Source organism: Nyctibius grandis, chromosome 1 (assembly GCF_013368605.1).
Source record: "Nyctibius grandis isolate bNycGra1 chromosome 1, bNycGra1.pri, whole genome shotgun sequence".
Lineage (NCBI taxonomy): Eukaryota > Metazoa > Chordata > Aves > Nyctibiiformes > Nyctibiidae > Nyctibius > Nyctibius grandis.
In genome coordinates, this window is record NC_090658.1 from 24,328,521 (window position 1) to 24,344,429 (window position 15,909).

At 40.3% G+C, this 15,909-nt stretch overlaps 1 protein-coding gene across 1 annotated transcript in view; it reads left to right on the forward strand.

Annotated features, from left to right (window-relative positions):
• The window catches only part of PTPN14 (protein tyrosine phosphatase non-receptor type 14), a 123,695-nt gene that overhangs the window by 38,727 nt on the left and 69,059 nt on the right, over positions 1–15,909 (forward strand). Inside the window, exons 2-3 of the mRNA XM_068415186.1 lie at positions 5,061–5,386; positions 13,078–13,247. Of these exons, the coding sequence (XP_068271287.1) occupies positions 5,213–5,386; positions 13,078–13,247 (344 nt within the window). The 5' untranslated portion in view covers positions 5,061–5,212. The remainder of the gene's footprint in view (positions 1–5,060; positions 5,387–13,077; positions 13,248–15,909) is intronic.

Consider the following 15,909-nt stretch of genomic DNA (forward strand, 5'->3'; position numbering starts at 1 on the left):
GAATAACAGTATTCTGTTGCTGAACGCTGGGAGAGTGGTACCTCTTGAAACCTCTTTTACAGGGAAGGATTTCTTGAAAAAATGCGCAATGATTTCTCCTTTCTCCGCTTGCAAGATGCAGCGGTGCTGTGAGGTAATCAAATACCGCTGGAGAGATTGTACATCCATATCTGCCTCCTTTGCACAGGCAATATGCTGGTAAGGCTTCCACGTGTAGTATCAAGTGAGATAAGTAAGCATGTCTTGAGCTGAGACATAGATGGTTTATGTCACGCTCCATCTTTAAGCTGCTTTCTAGTGAAAGCTGTTAAGAGAACTTCTTTTGTGCTTGGAATGAGATCGTGGGTTAAAGGTCTAGTTTTATTCTGTGTCAAATCTGTTTTCATTCTTTATCCTCTTTTGCCATCTGCAGTCTTCGCTGTGTTCCCCACAGCCATTGACTTTATCCATATGGCTTTTTGAAGTAAATAACATGAGAAATAGGATTCCAGTGTCTATGATAGCAAAGGCATTGGCTCATCGTTCAGTTTTTTTCTCAGTTTACTGAAACGGAAGAATATTAAACTTTACCAAGAATCCACTAAGACATGGTATCTCTTCATCTTCATACTGATGAAACTGCATTTGGGATAGATGCTTTTTCAAAAAGTTGTTTTGATTTTACATTCTGTACACCATCTTTGTCATCAAACTGTTTCAGACAAAATATTTTGCAGAATGAAGTTTGGCTTTCAAATGAGCACACACTCAAAGGAGTTAAAGGTTTAAAACGCAGTCATAGTATTCCGCTGGCCTGGTCCTGTGCTTGGAAATTATGTTGGGTGTGGGGACCCTGAGTGTGCCTGTGTGCCTTAATGGCCCTGACCAGCCTCACCTGGGGCTTCCACCCTACCCTCTACCCACAGGTCTGGGACCTCCATTTCAGATCACCCCAGGGCTGTCTGTCCCTGTCTGAGCTCTGTGGTTGGTGGTCTCCAGCCCTGTCTCCTGCTGGGGCTCCCTGGGTGGCCCCTGGACATCATTCAACCCTGGCCATGCCTGGGACTGGTCAATGGACCGGTTTCCAGCACCCAGCTTCACTTGTCCATCTCATCTCCTGAAGGGACTGTGCTGCAGTGGGTGAGGACAGTGCCCTGCTGGGGTCACCCTCGGCTCCCAGCTCATCCCTTCTCACAGGGCAGCCCTACTCCTGCTGCTCCCACTGCTCCCTGGCAGTGCCTGTGCTTTTGTACCGCACTGTCCTCAGTGCACACATGTCAAAGCATTACACAAGTCTTAGTCTCTCAGACTGTTACTTTCAGAGATACCTGAGAGTTTTAGTGCCAGGCTTTTGGTTTTTATAGGGACCTTATTTCGACTTCTGATTTTGAGGTTTTACTTTTGAATTGGTATTCATATCAGGTATTAGTGATGGCTCGCTTATAGTGTGGTTAGATGGGCAGGTAAATTGTTTGTGCTTCTGCAAAGCCTGGGGTTGTTTTTTGTAGTTGTGGTTTCTGGGACATGGTTGGGGGGACAAATTTGTTTTGTTTTATATGCCTACAAAGTATGTACTTTAAGCAAAGGGAATTTCTGTTTAGCAGAATGTTTAAATTCCCAAGCTTATGCTCCTGCTAAAAACCTTGTTTAGTTCAGCGTGCTTGTTAGAGTAAGCTTAACTCGTAGAGCGCAATTGGTACATAAATTTGAAGTATGACGGTGGGTAGGGAAAGAAAGAATCCAAAATAATCAAAACATGGAACAAAAAGGAAAAATACCCAAGGTTTGTAAAGAGCTCAGTCTAGTTTCTTTCCTGAAAAATAAATCCTTAAATAGAAGATGTCAGCTTAAAAGCCGTCTTTCACACCTGAAATATTCTTAAATCCTTTTTTAAAAGCAGAATGAGTTCATGGTTATCTGATAACCTTTTTATAGGCTTGCTTTAGTTTCTTTTTTTTTTTGTTTTGTTTTAATTGTAGTGAAAGTGTGAATTTGAGGAGTGGAATGTTGTGAACACCTGCATAGTTTGGTTAACTTGATTAGGGACATTGCTGCTCCTTGGCAACCCTTTAACTAGGAGAGGAGATCTTGTAATGAAATAATCCTTCATTTGGAAGACCAAACCCCTTCGATCTCCAGTCTTCTGCTTTTTTTTTAGTTTTCTACAAAGTAACTGTGGATGCTTTGAAAAATGGATGCTCCTGATGCTTTTAAGATTATACAAAAATAAAGAAGTGAAATACTCTGTTTGCTTTAGGAACTTGTAAGCAACCAGGGCCTTTGAGATCTTATTTGGAAAGCTTACCAGAAACTTTCTGAGTGTCAACTTAACAGAAGACCCAAGTGGAAAGTTGGTCAAATATCCAGAAGATGTGTAAATAGAAAAGTTAGACATGTGTATTGAATTGAGAATTAATAGTTGTTACAGGCTGGACCAATCGGAGCTGGTTCAAACTGTCCAAGCCTTGCCATCCCAATTCATTCTGTAACTGGAAACTAATTTAAGTGTGACATTTCATGTGAAAAAGCTGTCATCGGGCATTCATGTACATTTAAGTGAAATGAAAAAGTAACCCAAACTCTGATGCACAAAGTGCATCAGTTAGCCCGTTTGTATGTCTGCATCTTTAGAAAATGGTGCTGGCCAGTCACCCTCGGCAGAATTGAAGAACAACTCCTTTTGTTTTACTGCTTCTTGAAAAATGGAGGAAATACTGGCCTTGTTTACCTGAGCATATGGTATAACTTAAAGCAATTAATTTGTAATCCATGCTGACGTTTCCGTAATACAGGAATTGGTGGGTTTATTCCAGAGTAGCATGCTTGCACACAAGTCTTCCTGCAATAGCTGTAGTGTTCAATGTGCCTGGTGAGCAAGGCCAAACACTTTTTTTTTTTTTTTAACTAACATTGATTTCATCTGTAGGCTACTATTAACTATACAATTATTGTACAGAGGATGGCTCATGTTCTGTGAGGAAATGTGTGCAACTAACAGTAATGCAAGATAAGATTTTTTTTTTCTTTATTAATTGAATTGGCTAGCTAAAACTCTCCATGTGTGTGACTTAGAATAATCTGCAAAGCCAGAGAGTGAACAAGAAGTTGTTCTTGATAAGATGTAGTCCTCCCCACCCTTCCTTCTTTGTAATTTCCTTCCATTCTTCCCACTTTTCTACTTAGTGCTGTAGTTTTGGATAGGTTGGTAGAGAAGGTAATTGCCAAACAGTTGGCTAGGGGTTAAAGCTCTAGCCTGGCCTGTGTGCTTTAGTACATAGATCTGCTGCCATTCTCCTGAGTGATGTTGGACAAGCTGGCTAATGTTTGTTTCAGTTCCTCTTGTGTGAGTCATGGGTAACAAGTCCCTGCCTCATCGGGTTGTTGTGAAGGTGTATTCATGTGTCTTTGATGGCTTCTGATGTTACAGTGATGCAAGGTATAACAGCTCTCTCATGCAATCATGTGAAAATAATACATTGTGTCTGTACCCACGAAAGTTAGAAATGGGAGATTAAACTACAGCAGCTAATTTGACAGGTTTGTTTGCACTTCAGTCAAATAGCATGTGCCCCTTCTCAAAGTCTCTAGGCTTTTCTCTGGTAATGCTAGGAGACTATCAGGGTAGTTGCGCACCTAACCAGTGAGCAGTTGCTTGTGGTTTTCTGATTGTGTGGGGATTTTTTTTGTTTTGTGTTGCTTTAACCCTCTAATAAATGCCAAGATATACTGGCTTTGGAAAATACACTTTATCAAATATGTGATAGTTGTGTTTCTAGCATAATGATAATCACTGTAGTCAATCAGTCTGCTTCTAATAATCTCCATAGCAACTACGTTCAGTAAAAAGTGAAAATAACTGATTCATGCAGTTCTATGCCAAATGATAATATGTGAGCAATGTACTATCTGATTGAAATGTCCTATCCAGCTAAATGATGCATGCTCAGCTGTCAATGCTTTCTGTTGCTTAAGAAGCAAGGAAATGGGAACTCGTTTTGTTTGCAGTACTATTTGTTAAGAGAAATGGACTTTTAAATGCCAGCGTCAGTGTCCCTCCATCTCTTTCTCAAGAATATTCAAATAAAACCAGGAAGGCTTGGTAGCAAGTAATCTGCTTTTTATTTCATTCCTCTCTGCATGTGGAAAGTGACATTTTAAAGCTGCCTATGCCAGTGCAAATGCTTTGTTTTGGTTTAGCCTGAACCTGCTCCTAACTAAAGGTTTTGGTTTTTTTTAAAAAAAAAAAAAAGAAGTGGATCTCACAGATGGAGATCATAGCTTCTCAAATGTCATTATTTCTGTATCTCTAGTTCTTCTGTCTGGTTTGTATTTTGGTATAACAGTTCATATGTCCCTGATAAATTTTAGGAGTACTAATTAGAAACAACATCTAGAATATGTGTTCTCTTCCTCCCACTCGGTTTTATCCTGGTCTTTGACAGCTGCTCCTGCAGTTACTCATTCCACCTGAGAGGGTGAAATGAAGAATTACTTTGGAGCTGAAAGTGAGCAAAATATCAGGGATTGCCTCAGAGAAGCCTTCTCTGAGATGGCTCGGATGCTTCTTGCCTTTCACATGCATACTTAGGTTTGATTTTTCAGAGGTGCTGAGCGCTTGCATTTCCTGATGACTGCAGCCAGCCTTTCTTCTTTCAAAATCGCACCTCTTTTAAATGCCTCTATTCCTTAGCTTTTTAAGCTAGCTTTCAAAGCTGGCCTGAGGGCACCAAATCTTAGCTTGAAGATTATGTTATAGACCCCTGTGGTGGAGGTAATGGTGGGAGAGTTAGCACCTCTGGATGCGTGCCCTGTAGAGTTGCTGTTTGTACTGAGCTTCTCAAAGAACAGCTTTGCAATTAAATCCATGCTTTAAATACATTGCCAAAATAGAATTTTGAAAGATTTGTTGTATAAGGTGTTCTTTTGGGAGATGTAGTAGGTGCCTGGCAATCCTGTGTGTGGAGGTGTTTATTTTATGGTTTTAAATGTGACTCTCTTCCTTTAAGCTTTTTCATTTTCCACTGATCTTTAGGAACATCTTATTTCACACTTAACTCTACTTATTTGTATGTATTTTGCAGGAATTCCCTGAAGCTCGCCCTGGGAATGGACAGCTACCTCCATTTCTGGAGGAGAGTAGTGCCAACTGAAGAGGCCTTCAAGGCAAGTCGACAAGTGTGCTGCTAACTCTCGGAAGAGTACAGGGAAGGGGTGACCTTCCAGGCCAACAGCCATGCCTTTTGGGCTGAAACTGCGACGGACCAGACGCTACAACGTCTTGAGCAAGAACTGCTTTGTGACAAGGATCTGTCTGCTGGACAGCAATGTGATCGAGTGCACCCTCTCTGTGGAGAGCACGGGGCAGGAGTGCTTGGAAGCTGTCGCTCAGAGGCTGGAATTACGTGAGGTAAGAGTAACCCGAGAAAGCCCATCTGTCACTGTATAATTTGACACATTTTTAGCTCAGTCAGTCTGTTCGTTTGAACCATGTTGTTCTCAGAGTTGGCCAGATATGATCAGCAGCTGGAGCTTGGACAAACACATTCTGGTTGCATGAAAACTGAAGGCAGAGCAGCACTCAGGGTTTTGTGCTGTTGCTCATTCATCATAGCTTTGAGAGCTCTTTGCAATACGAAGATGAGGATTCTTCTTTTCTTAGAAAGCGATGAGTGTTACTTTCTGAACTGGGAGGCCAAGGGCCAAGTTAGAGTAACTTTTATCTGAATGTGACCCTGGTTTCACCAACACCGCTGGTTGAATTATGCCAGTGGGAAGGAGACCACTGGCTTTTAAATATCCACCTTCATATAAATAAATTCTTGTTACTAACATACTGAAAGAGGCAACAGTTGTGTTACTAGCAGGAGCAACTAGTAACAGTTTGAGGGTGGTGGTGTTTTTTCTTCCTTTTGTTTAACTGAAATATTTCACATCTGAAACTCTGAAAGGCTTCTTTTACATTCCCAGTTTTTCTGAAAAGGCTGAAGAAACCCAGTCATACTTTATTAAAGACTGAAATCCTTTATTTTCTACTTGCTGTAGAGTTCAGTGTTTATTTTAAGCATTGAGGCCTTTTTAGAAATCTCTCTCCAGCGTGCATGGCACAAATGAACTGTCTTTTCTTACTTACCTTCTGTGGACTCGTTAATGTATCCTGCATGCTTCTAGGCTTTTGCAAATCACAAGTTGAAAACCATCATCTGGAAATTGCTGCGTTATCATCCGACTGTCCTGGCTGATGCTTTCTATAAGCACAGCTGGGAAATCTAATAATCTTGCAGTGTCTTATACATTCGTTGGTCCACAGCCCTTTGTAGTGGTGGCAACTGGAAGGTAGCATACAAATAACTAGTGCAGATAAAAACTAAACAAAAAATCCTTTTGTACATCAATAATGATAAAGAATGAGAGAAGAATCTCACTCTGGCGGGGCGGCGCAGAATAGGCAGGAGAATGTGTAGGCAGGAATAGGGCAGAGAGTCAGAATATTGCATAGTGATGTTTCATACTTGGGGATTTTTTATGTGGATTTTAGTAGAATCATCTTCCCCCTCCCCTTCTACAGATGAAGATTTCCCAGTAATTACTTTTTTTTTTCCCCCCTTCTTTTTTTTTTTTTTTTTGCTTTCTGTTGGTGATGCTTTAGTGTGTTCTTATAGAGAGGTTAGGTCCTTCCCTTTCCTTCCAGTGCAGAAAGGACTGAAATGAATGAAGTAATTCTCCTTGTATTCCTTGTGGGCTTATCTAGTTGGTGCAGCAGAAGTCTGGGGCCTAATGATTCTCTCTGGAGGTCCACCTGTGTTTGCGAACAATAGCTCTGTCAGCGGGTTAGCATTCTTTTTCACAAAGCGTTTTGTGATTTCAGAACATGTTTTGTTCCACTTGGGAACAAAGCCTGAAGTTTCAAAATTTTCCAGAGAAAAGAGATTGGACAGTAGAGTAGCCAAGGACGTTGTTTTGGTCAGTGTTCAATTTCATGGGGGTTTTCTATTGCTTTGTTTTTTTTCATTTTCAGAGTTATTTGTGTCATGCAAAAAGAAATATGTCAGCACAAAAAGTTTGTGTTTCAAGATAAAAAAATATTTTAACAACATAGAAGAGAATGCTTTGATGTTGTTGGAACACTTTCCCCTTCTTTCATCACCGTCCCCACTTTTTTTCTAAACAAAGTTTTGGCAACGTTGAACCAATTTTGTAAAGTTCAGATTTCAACAGTACAGCATTTTTTGACAGAAGTGTTTTTTTTTTTTTAACCTCTTTTTTCTGATTGGTTCTGGTAGCGTTCATTGCTGCTTTAAGTGTTTAGGAGAGAAGAGAATTACTGATCTCTTTTCAACTCTGAGAGGGTCTGTATCCTCTCTTGCTCCTTTCATGAGGAATAATTGGAGCTATCAAGCTTGGAGGTGCCTGGTGCTGGGTGCTGTCCTTTCCCTCAGACCCAAAATTCAATTCTTCTTCTGACCCTCTGGTCTTCCTGCTATGGCTTGTAGAGAAACAAGGCTGATGCAGTCTTGGTGACTGTCCCCTCTCTAGGCTTACCATCATTTTTGAACTCGCTGGCCAATCAAATTCTACAGAAAAGTCAAAAATACTTTGACAAAGCTCAAGTTTCTGAGATTTGTGTAACTGCATAGCTGAGTAGAAGAGAGAAGCCCATCAAGTGTACCAAGGAGAAAATCCTTGGAAGTGTCCATATTGGAGAGATACTTTTTAAATTCCCCAAATTCAGCAAAAACTTCAGCCGGAATATGCCTTTTCTTAGAAATCCTGATCAGCAAACTATGACGTACGAGTAAGGAAGAAACTAAGCTTCATTAAATCCCATGCTCACAAAACAGTACTAAAATCCTTTTTGTCTCCTCCATACAGTCTCAGGTAAGAATATGTGTTCTCTTAAAAGTAAAGACCAATTTTTTTTTGATACTTTAGTTAGGTCTTATGTTTAAATAAATCCCAGGTGTATCCTTTCACCTTCGTGTTAGGAATACATCAATGTTTCACTCAAGCCAATTTCTTTGAAAAGCAAAACTGTTTGAGATTACTGTATGTATTGTTGTGAAGGACTGTCGATCATTATTCCACACATGACTGAAAAACAGTATCTAATGGATTATGCATATTTCTATTTGATCTCTGGGGAATGCAACTCCCTCCCTGACTGAGTCAGGGTTCAGGAATAGGTCAGTAGAAAGTGTAGTCATGTAACTACTGTAAAATCTGGTTTTAGCCTTTTCAGCAAAGCTCTTGACAAAGCATCGGGTCTTCTAGTTGAACAGCTACCAGTTCCAATAAAATGAGCTCTTATGCCAGCATTATGTAAAAAGTAAAGACGAGAAGAGGGGAGGAAGGGAAAGAGGAAAGACAAGGTCAGAAATGTCATTTCATAATCTTGTATGTATGTGCACAGATTATGAAAAGGGATTTTTTTTTCCCAATATAATGGCATTTTTCCCTTCAAGTGAGAGTAAGTGAACCTGCTTGAAATAGCAGAGTAATCTGTTGTGAGACCTGATGTCTCTTTCTCCTTTTTATTCTCCTTTATTCACTTTATAAAATGATAAAAAGTTTAAAGATGGAATGTTCTGACGTATTGTAAGGTGGGCGGGTTGGGACAAGAAGGTGCCTTCCAACCAAAATGATTCTTTCAAGCTGAATTTCACAATGGTACCTCCAGCATTACAACGCTGCAAAACCCAAACCAAAGCAGGAGGATGGTAGGCCGAGCACTGCAGGCAGATGCTGACTGCTGTGCGGGGGGTGGCCATTTGCTGGCATTCTGACCTTTTTTTTTTTTTTTTTGTGCCCTAGAAGGTGTCCCCTCCTCGTAGGGCACAACTGAATGAAAACCTGTGTTTGGCAGCCAGGTCGCCTCAAGTTTGGCTTGGTTTGACTTGTCTTGCCAGCTAAGCTGGGACAGGGTTCAGGAAGCGCTTGGACAAGAGACCTTCTAGGAACAATTGGCTGCTGTAAATGGTGCCTTCCCCTCTGTGCAAGCACCCTGGGATAGCAGGGTTTTGTGCTTTGTGCCTGGAGGAGCTGGAACTCTGCCTCTTTCTTAAGGATAAATATTTAGTTGGCCGCTTAACCAGATGCTTTAATAAACAGTGAGCCTGTCTTGTTGGATCCTTTTGAGTGAGATTTGCTGGTTTAGTAAGTGTCTGTCATCTCCTGTTGTTGACAATTCTACTCTTTTTGCCCAGCATAAAAACAGGGGCAGCTCTGGACTTCGAGTATAGCTAAGTCCAAGTCCAGAACAAATATGCTGCCTCCTGAACTGGCAGCTATAATGTCATGTTTTTTTTAAGACTTCTCAGAACAGGTTTTGTGCATCCAGTTTTCTTTTCTGACTCGCCATGTTTCAAGGATCACCTTTTCATGTCATGTCTTTGGGGCATGGAGGTGATCTGGTTCTCATCCGCTGCTTTAGCAGAGGGCCGCGGTTCCTGGAGGGGAGTATAAGCCAGTTTCCTTGTACCATATATGAAGTCATGTGCGGTAGGTAAGACAAATTTTAAAACCTTGAGAGAAAATTAATGTAAACTTTTTTCTAACACAGCTCTTTGTGTATTTGCAGATTAGGCAGACCAAAAGCACTAGCAACTGAAGCTCTTTGCAGAATGGATGTGCGTGCATACATTTAGTGTTATGAAAAGCTTTCCTTCAGTGTGTATCACCAGTCTGTCAACTGTGGCTGGTAAAAGGATTTTTTCTTTTTAGAAGTGAAAGCATCATTCACTTTCTCAGGCACTGCTGATGTACCTGCTGGAGCAGCCCGTGTTACTTCAGAGCCTTCTAGGTGTAGGTGTAGATATTTATTCCATGAAAACTGGAGTGAAGTCAGTGCTTCACCTTGTACAGGTGGACAAACAGACCAGCTTTTCGATCAACTTAGTTTCAATCAGCTGCTTATAGAGAAAAAGAACCCATTTTTATATCCCCTCATCTAATTTGTGGGGTGTCTGTACTGTAAAAATGTTTTGTGGGCTGGAGTGTATGGCAATGCACAACTCGGATTCTGTAAGGCCTTCTGGGCAGTCATATGCCTGATCATAGCATACTGAATGTGGTGGTCAAGCCATTTCCAGCCCGATGTTCCTCCATTCCTGTTTGGGAATTACTAATGTTCCTTGGGGTGAGAGTCTCTTCAGGCATTTGCAGTAGTGGCTGCAGAAGTCTTTCCCCACTGTGGGTTGTTAAAAAATGCTAACGTTTTCAAGAAGTAAAGTTCCTGGCGACAGGGAGCTGATATTCAGATAACTGTGTTGGTTGCCTCTCCAAAGTACACTTGAGCTCTGCTCTGCAGTCCCTGTGCTTCATCTGCAATTGCTTGATCCTCTCCAGGCTGCTTTCCAGGAAAACAGTGATCTTTTAGCTGTGTGAAATGCATGCTGCCGTGATCAGTCCACTGTATCTGCTGTAGTCTAGAAGCTTAAACACATTCTCTTCACTTCTTATTCCTTGGAAGTGATTCAGGATTCTGGATTTGGTACTTGAAGAGCCTTTCTACTGTAGCAAATCTAAATTTTTGTTGTCCCCCTGCCCCACTTCAAGGGGAGGGGCTGTGCTCATTTGAGCTATTTAATTGCAATACCCTTAATCCCTTGAATAACTCTTTTAGACTTCAGACTCCAAATCATCTTAGTTGCTATATGTTTTACAAGTACTTGACACTGCAAATTTGGGTCCTAGATTATGTGAATGTTTACTTTTTAAAGTAATATAGAAGATCTGTTTTCACAGCTCTGCGCTGTTCCTTGCTGAGAATGAGCTGCCCTGCAGTGGAGTTTGTGCATTAAAGGATTTCCCTTATGAGGTGGTAAAATCACTGTGCTTTTTTCTGCCTTCACATGAATTCCTTTCCTTTGCTGTCTCCACTGTCCCTCCCACCTTCATTTTAATCTAATTACTATCATGGTGAGCTTGTCAGAAAGAACTTCTTTTATCCCGTCATAACTACAGAGGGAGAGTAGACATGTATCAGTGAATTGGTTAGTTTTGTTTTAAGTTTATTCTATGGGAGATGCTGACTTCTTGATTTATTTGTGCCCTGGATTGATTGATTTATTGAAGATTCCTTTGAATTCTAGAAGGAAATACTACACTGATTCTCTTCAAAAAAGAACTAGCTTGCTTCACTGTACCAAACTTAAAGAGAAAAGGATTGAGCAGTGTTCAAGCTATACTGCACGTTTGTCAGGCTTAATTGAGGAATCAAGTAGAATTAGTTAGCATCTTAGTTAAATACTAGTCTGAATGTTCTCCAAGTTGAAAATATGTACGTAATGAGACCCTAAAGTAAATACACCTGCACTCCAATTCAGAGTTTTTGCATATGATTCTGTCTTGCAAGCCCTCAGCTATAAAATAGTTGGAGCAGTGTTGCCCCTGCTGGCTTGTTGTCTTTTCTAAGCATTTTAATTTTTCAATATTGCGTTGTTTTATGCTAAGTCATGGTACATGTAATGGTTTTTAGAGAAGCACCCCTTACCAAAGTGAAACAGGCTGTTGATGGTGGCTTTTGCAAAGTGTAATGGTTGCAATTTGTCTGCTAATTTTGAAGACTTTTTATTTAAAAGCATGAACATCTGGGAAATCCAGCTGGTGAAAACTTGATGGTTGATTTATAGGCCAAACTTTTTGAATGTATGGAAATTAATTTCACATGAAAGCTTTATAAAACAGCAAATAGGGGTTTTTCTGTTCTTTGTCTCAAGTATATTTACTTAAAATGTGATGCTATGTATAAAGGATTGTGACTGCCTGTGGAAGGATCGTTGTCCAGGTAAATTAAGCTATAACAACAAAGTAAGTATTTTATTTGTTTTAGGGTTAATATAATCTAATGGAAACTACTGGAAAGTTTTCGTTGAATAGGGAGTCAGTTGGATTAGACACCAAGAAAGTTTATTGAAATAAAATGGGAGAAATATGCAGAAATAGTAATAATCCCACTTTCAGATCCTAAATCTGCTTGGTGTCCACAAAAAGTTCCTCTCTCACTTTCTGTTTCATTCATTCCAGTGTTAGTACAGAGCGGTATTTTATATTGAAGGCATTGCTGGAAATCTCCAGATGCTGTCAGCTGAAATACTGAAGAAAAAGATGTTGATGCTAACTTCACAGGGCTACAGTCAGATTTCCAAGCAACTGTAGGATTAGTTCCTTTGCTAAACACGAACACTTTTTGTTGGCCTTTTCTTCAGTTCTGTAGTCGTAGTACTTACTGTTAATTATAGTATGCATTTGCATACTATAGTAGTAGATCGGCATGTTTAATACAGTGGTTTAAGGGCTTTTCGATAGAATCCTTCATGATGGATTGACTATTCCTTCAGATGCTTATTACCAATTTGTAGTATTTGGAGCTCTAGTTCTGAACACTGTTCCTTGTTAATTACTCTCCACCAGCAACAGTCCCATGTGGCTTATATAAGAGGTACTCCAGCAGTTGAGATTTACACAGGATAGGAAATAGCTGAGGTTTTCAACCTGGTATTTCTGTAAGAGCCTAGAGCAAACAACTTGTGTGTGTGATGCACATTTTAAGTGTAATACTTGTCCATCATAAAACTTTGTGAGTGCATTTAAAAAAAAAAAGTAAACATGTTCTGTATTGGGTAAACGGTTCTGGTATTGGTAGACATAGGCATGTAGGTATGCATTCTTTATAGTTGGAAGAGTCCTTGTCCTTTGCCTGCAGTGGGCCCGATCCAAAGTCTCATGAAGCCTTTGTACTTTGATTCAGGCTTAGTGTTTGCTGTCTGCTCACAAGGCACAGGTGTAAAAGAAAACGAAGACTCAGACACTTCCTGTAAATCATTTATGTCACCTGTGCCATAATGTCAGATAGAGGTCTTTGATATGCATTTGCAAGAGATGGTAAGGGGCAGATAGCATTCCATGAAGTGTATTATATTGCAATATTAATTTATCATTGTCTTCAAGATTGTCCTGCAAATAAAAAAGGACATTAAAAAAAGAAATTACTCTGATTTTGCAAATGGAAAAATTTACACAATGCCATCTGTTCTTATTTGCATTTGTGTGTGTGGTCTAGCTGAAAAAGGTAAACTGACACTATTTTGTTTCTTTATCTAGACGCACTACTTCGGCCTTTGGTTTCTCAGCAAGAGCCAGCAAGCCCGCTGGGTTGAACTGGAAAAGCCTCTGAAGAAGCAGCTGGACAAATTTGCCAATGAGCCTTTGCTTTTTTTTGGGGTAATGTTCTATGTGCCCAGTGTTTCCCGACTGCAGCAGGAAGTAACAAGGTATGTGGTTTCCCTCTGTTCACACTGTTGTGATATAGCTGGGAGGGAACAGCCAGTTGCTCTGTTTCTGGCATCCAGTTATTTTCTCGGGTATCATCTGGTTCTTTCCTTTCCTGATGATTGCCCAAATGGGAAAAAGTGAGAGAAGTCACCACTTGATTATATTTGTTTGGGGAGGAAAAAAAAGCAGTATTGGTAAATGATTATACATGACCAACTGCAGAAACAAAAAGGGAATAATAGATTTATGTTTAAAAACTTGACATAAATTTTAAGAGACCATGGTGACCATACTCTTTTTCTGTAGCCTTCTACTGATTAAAAGGAAGCCATGGGCAGAGGACCTCTATGTACAGTTTTAGTTTATTATTCTTATGTCTACCTGTGCTCTGCTGGAAGTGAACTTTGGCATCTTTTCTAGGTTTTGCCCATCCCACTCCTGATTTTCCCCCTTACACTTCACAAAAGGATTAAAATTGTTAGAGTGTATTAGTCCTTTAATTATGATCAGGGTGCACCTTTGCAAACAACTTCAGGGGAATTACTCTTTTATTCAGAGCCCTGTGCTGCAGTTGTAACAATGCAACTGTTTTGAGGGGCTATTCTTGTAAACCACATCACTGTGTGTTTTTTTGCACATCTGTGCTGTATTTAAATTAAAAAAAAACCAAACAAACAACAGGGGAAAAAAGCCCACCTCACCCAAAAAGAGGTGGGCTTGTTTTCTTTTTAACCGAAATTATTTCATTTATCTGGCCTAGAGCAAAGTTGCATCAGCACAACTAGAGGTAGAGCCTGGAATAAATGGGTGAGGGCTACAGGGTGGCAGAAGCCTCCCCACTGAAAAAAATATTCTATTGCTGCAAACCTGAAATTCACCATGTGGTCATCGTATCTAAAAAAAGATGTATAAATAGTGGAGAAAGAGTGGCTTTAATTTTTGAAGGTGTGCAAGATGTGAAGCATTTCTTGTATTGCAGTTTGTGTATTTTAAAGGATTTTTTCTAAACACTGAATTGGAGAATTGACTTTGGTAGGATGCGAAAGATTTGATTCTTAAAATGACAGCTGTCAAGCATACTGTATATGCAGTACTACTGTATATGCAGAATTCTTGCCAAACAGTGGGCTGAAAGCATCACAAAATTTAAATTTCCCTAGGAACAGAGTGAACATCAATGCTTGTCTGTATCTGTGTGTTCCTGCTTTGTACACTTTGGGAGAGGGAAACCTCATACCTTTTCCTTCAGATTTATTTAACATGCAGTGGGAATGTCTGAAATGTTCTGTTGTCAGCTCAATCCCAGCCTAGCTGTGTGCAAGGAAGCATTGTAGCTACTTGGATGCTATTATCTCTTCAAGCTGCAGCTTGCAGTGCTGATTGCTCATTCATAGCTCACTTGCAGAGGTGTATTTGCTCGTTCTGCCCAGGTTGGTAATAACAAAACATTTCAGTGACAGTTGAACTTCACAGCACTCTCAATTGGAGTGGCTGCTGAATTGTTTTTCTTTCTGAAGTGATTGATAACATAAGCTGCAGTCTTATGAGTGCCTCTTACGATTCTTTAAAGGTCTGTAGCAAAACCAGCAGCTTACTAATGGATCTCAGATACAGAAGAGCCTGATAAGATGACTTTGTTTTGCTGCAGAACCACCACAAACAAACAAACCCAACCGCAAAACAAAACCATCACCAAAGGCTGAAGCTGCAAAGCCAGTGACAGCACTGCTAGCAGTGAACCTGTTACCTTTGTAACCTTCTCTTGGTAGAAACATCTCCAGACCTGAGCTTGCCTGGCCATGTTTGGAGCTTGAGGTGAAACCCATCTCTCAGTCCAGGCTTTTAGTTAATTGTAGACTCCAGAATTTCCAGGGCTGATTAATATTCCTTGAAGATAATGAAAAGTCTTCAGCAAACACTTACATAATCCACAAGTATTCAAAAACCAAGGAATTGGTTTACTGAGATGGTTTACTCTGCATCTGATCTGTAGACTTTGGCTTGATAGTTGGTTTTGAGAGATTTGTTCCGAATTGAATATTCCTCCCTGCTTCCAGTGACTGCACCCCCCACGCCTCATGTGAAGAGGGAAAATGATCCAAGGCTTTTAGGTTTTGTTGGTTGAGAGGAGCATTTCTCGTGGGATTGGTCAGTGGCTCTGAGGCAGTGTTCCTTAATAATTTTTATTTGAAAGACCATCTGACTCTTCAAAACAATCTGTGGACCATTTTGTGTTCTGCTATTGTTTGGCAGTTGGGACCAAGAGGGAGGAATCCTTGTACAAATAAGACAATAAATATTTAGGTGAAGCCATAACAATTTATTTATAAAATGATAACTTCTTTACACTTTATCATTACTGTTGGAAGTCTAAATGCTAATTATGCCTGCAGGCTCCTGGATTTTAGCTGCCTGCAGGTGTTGGTAGTGGTCAGGAGCTCTTCATGGTTTTGCTGGTAACTTCCTGTATTGCACAAGCCAATGTGGATGCAGAAATAAGGGTGAGCAACACTGCTCCACGTGCTGTGTCCCCCAGTGGTGAACGGACTCTATGGAAACCTGTCCATATATGACATGCTGGGAGAAGAATGGAATAGTAATCTAGTAAGAATTCAGTGCTGTTCCTCAGAGGTACAATGTGGGAGTGTCAGTTGACTTGCT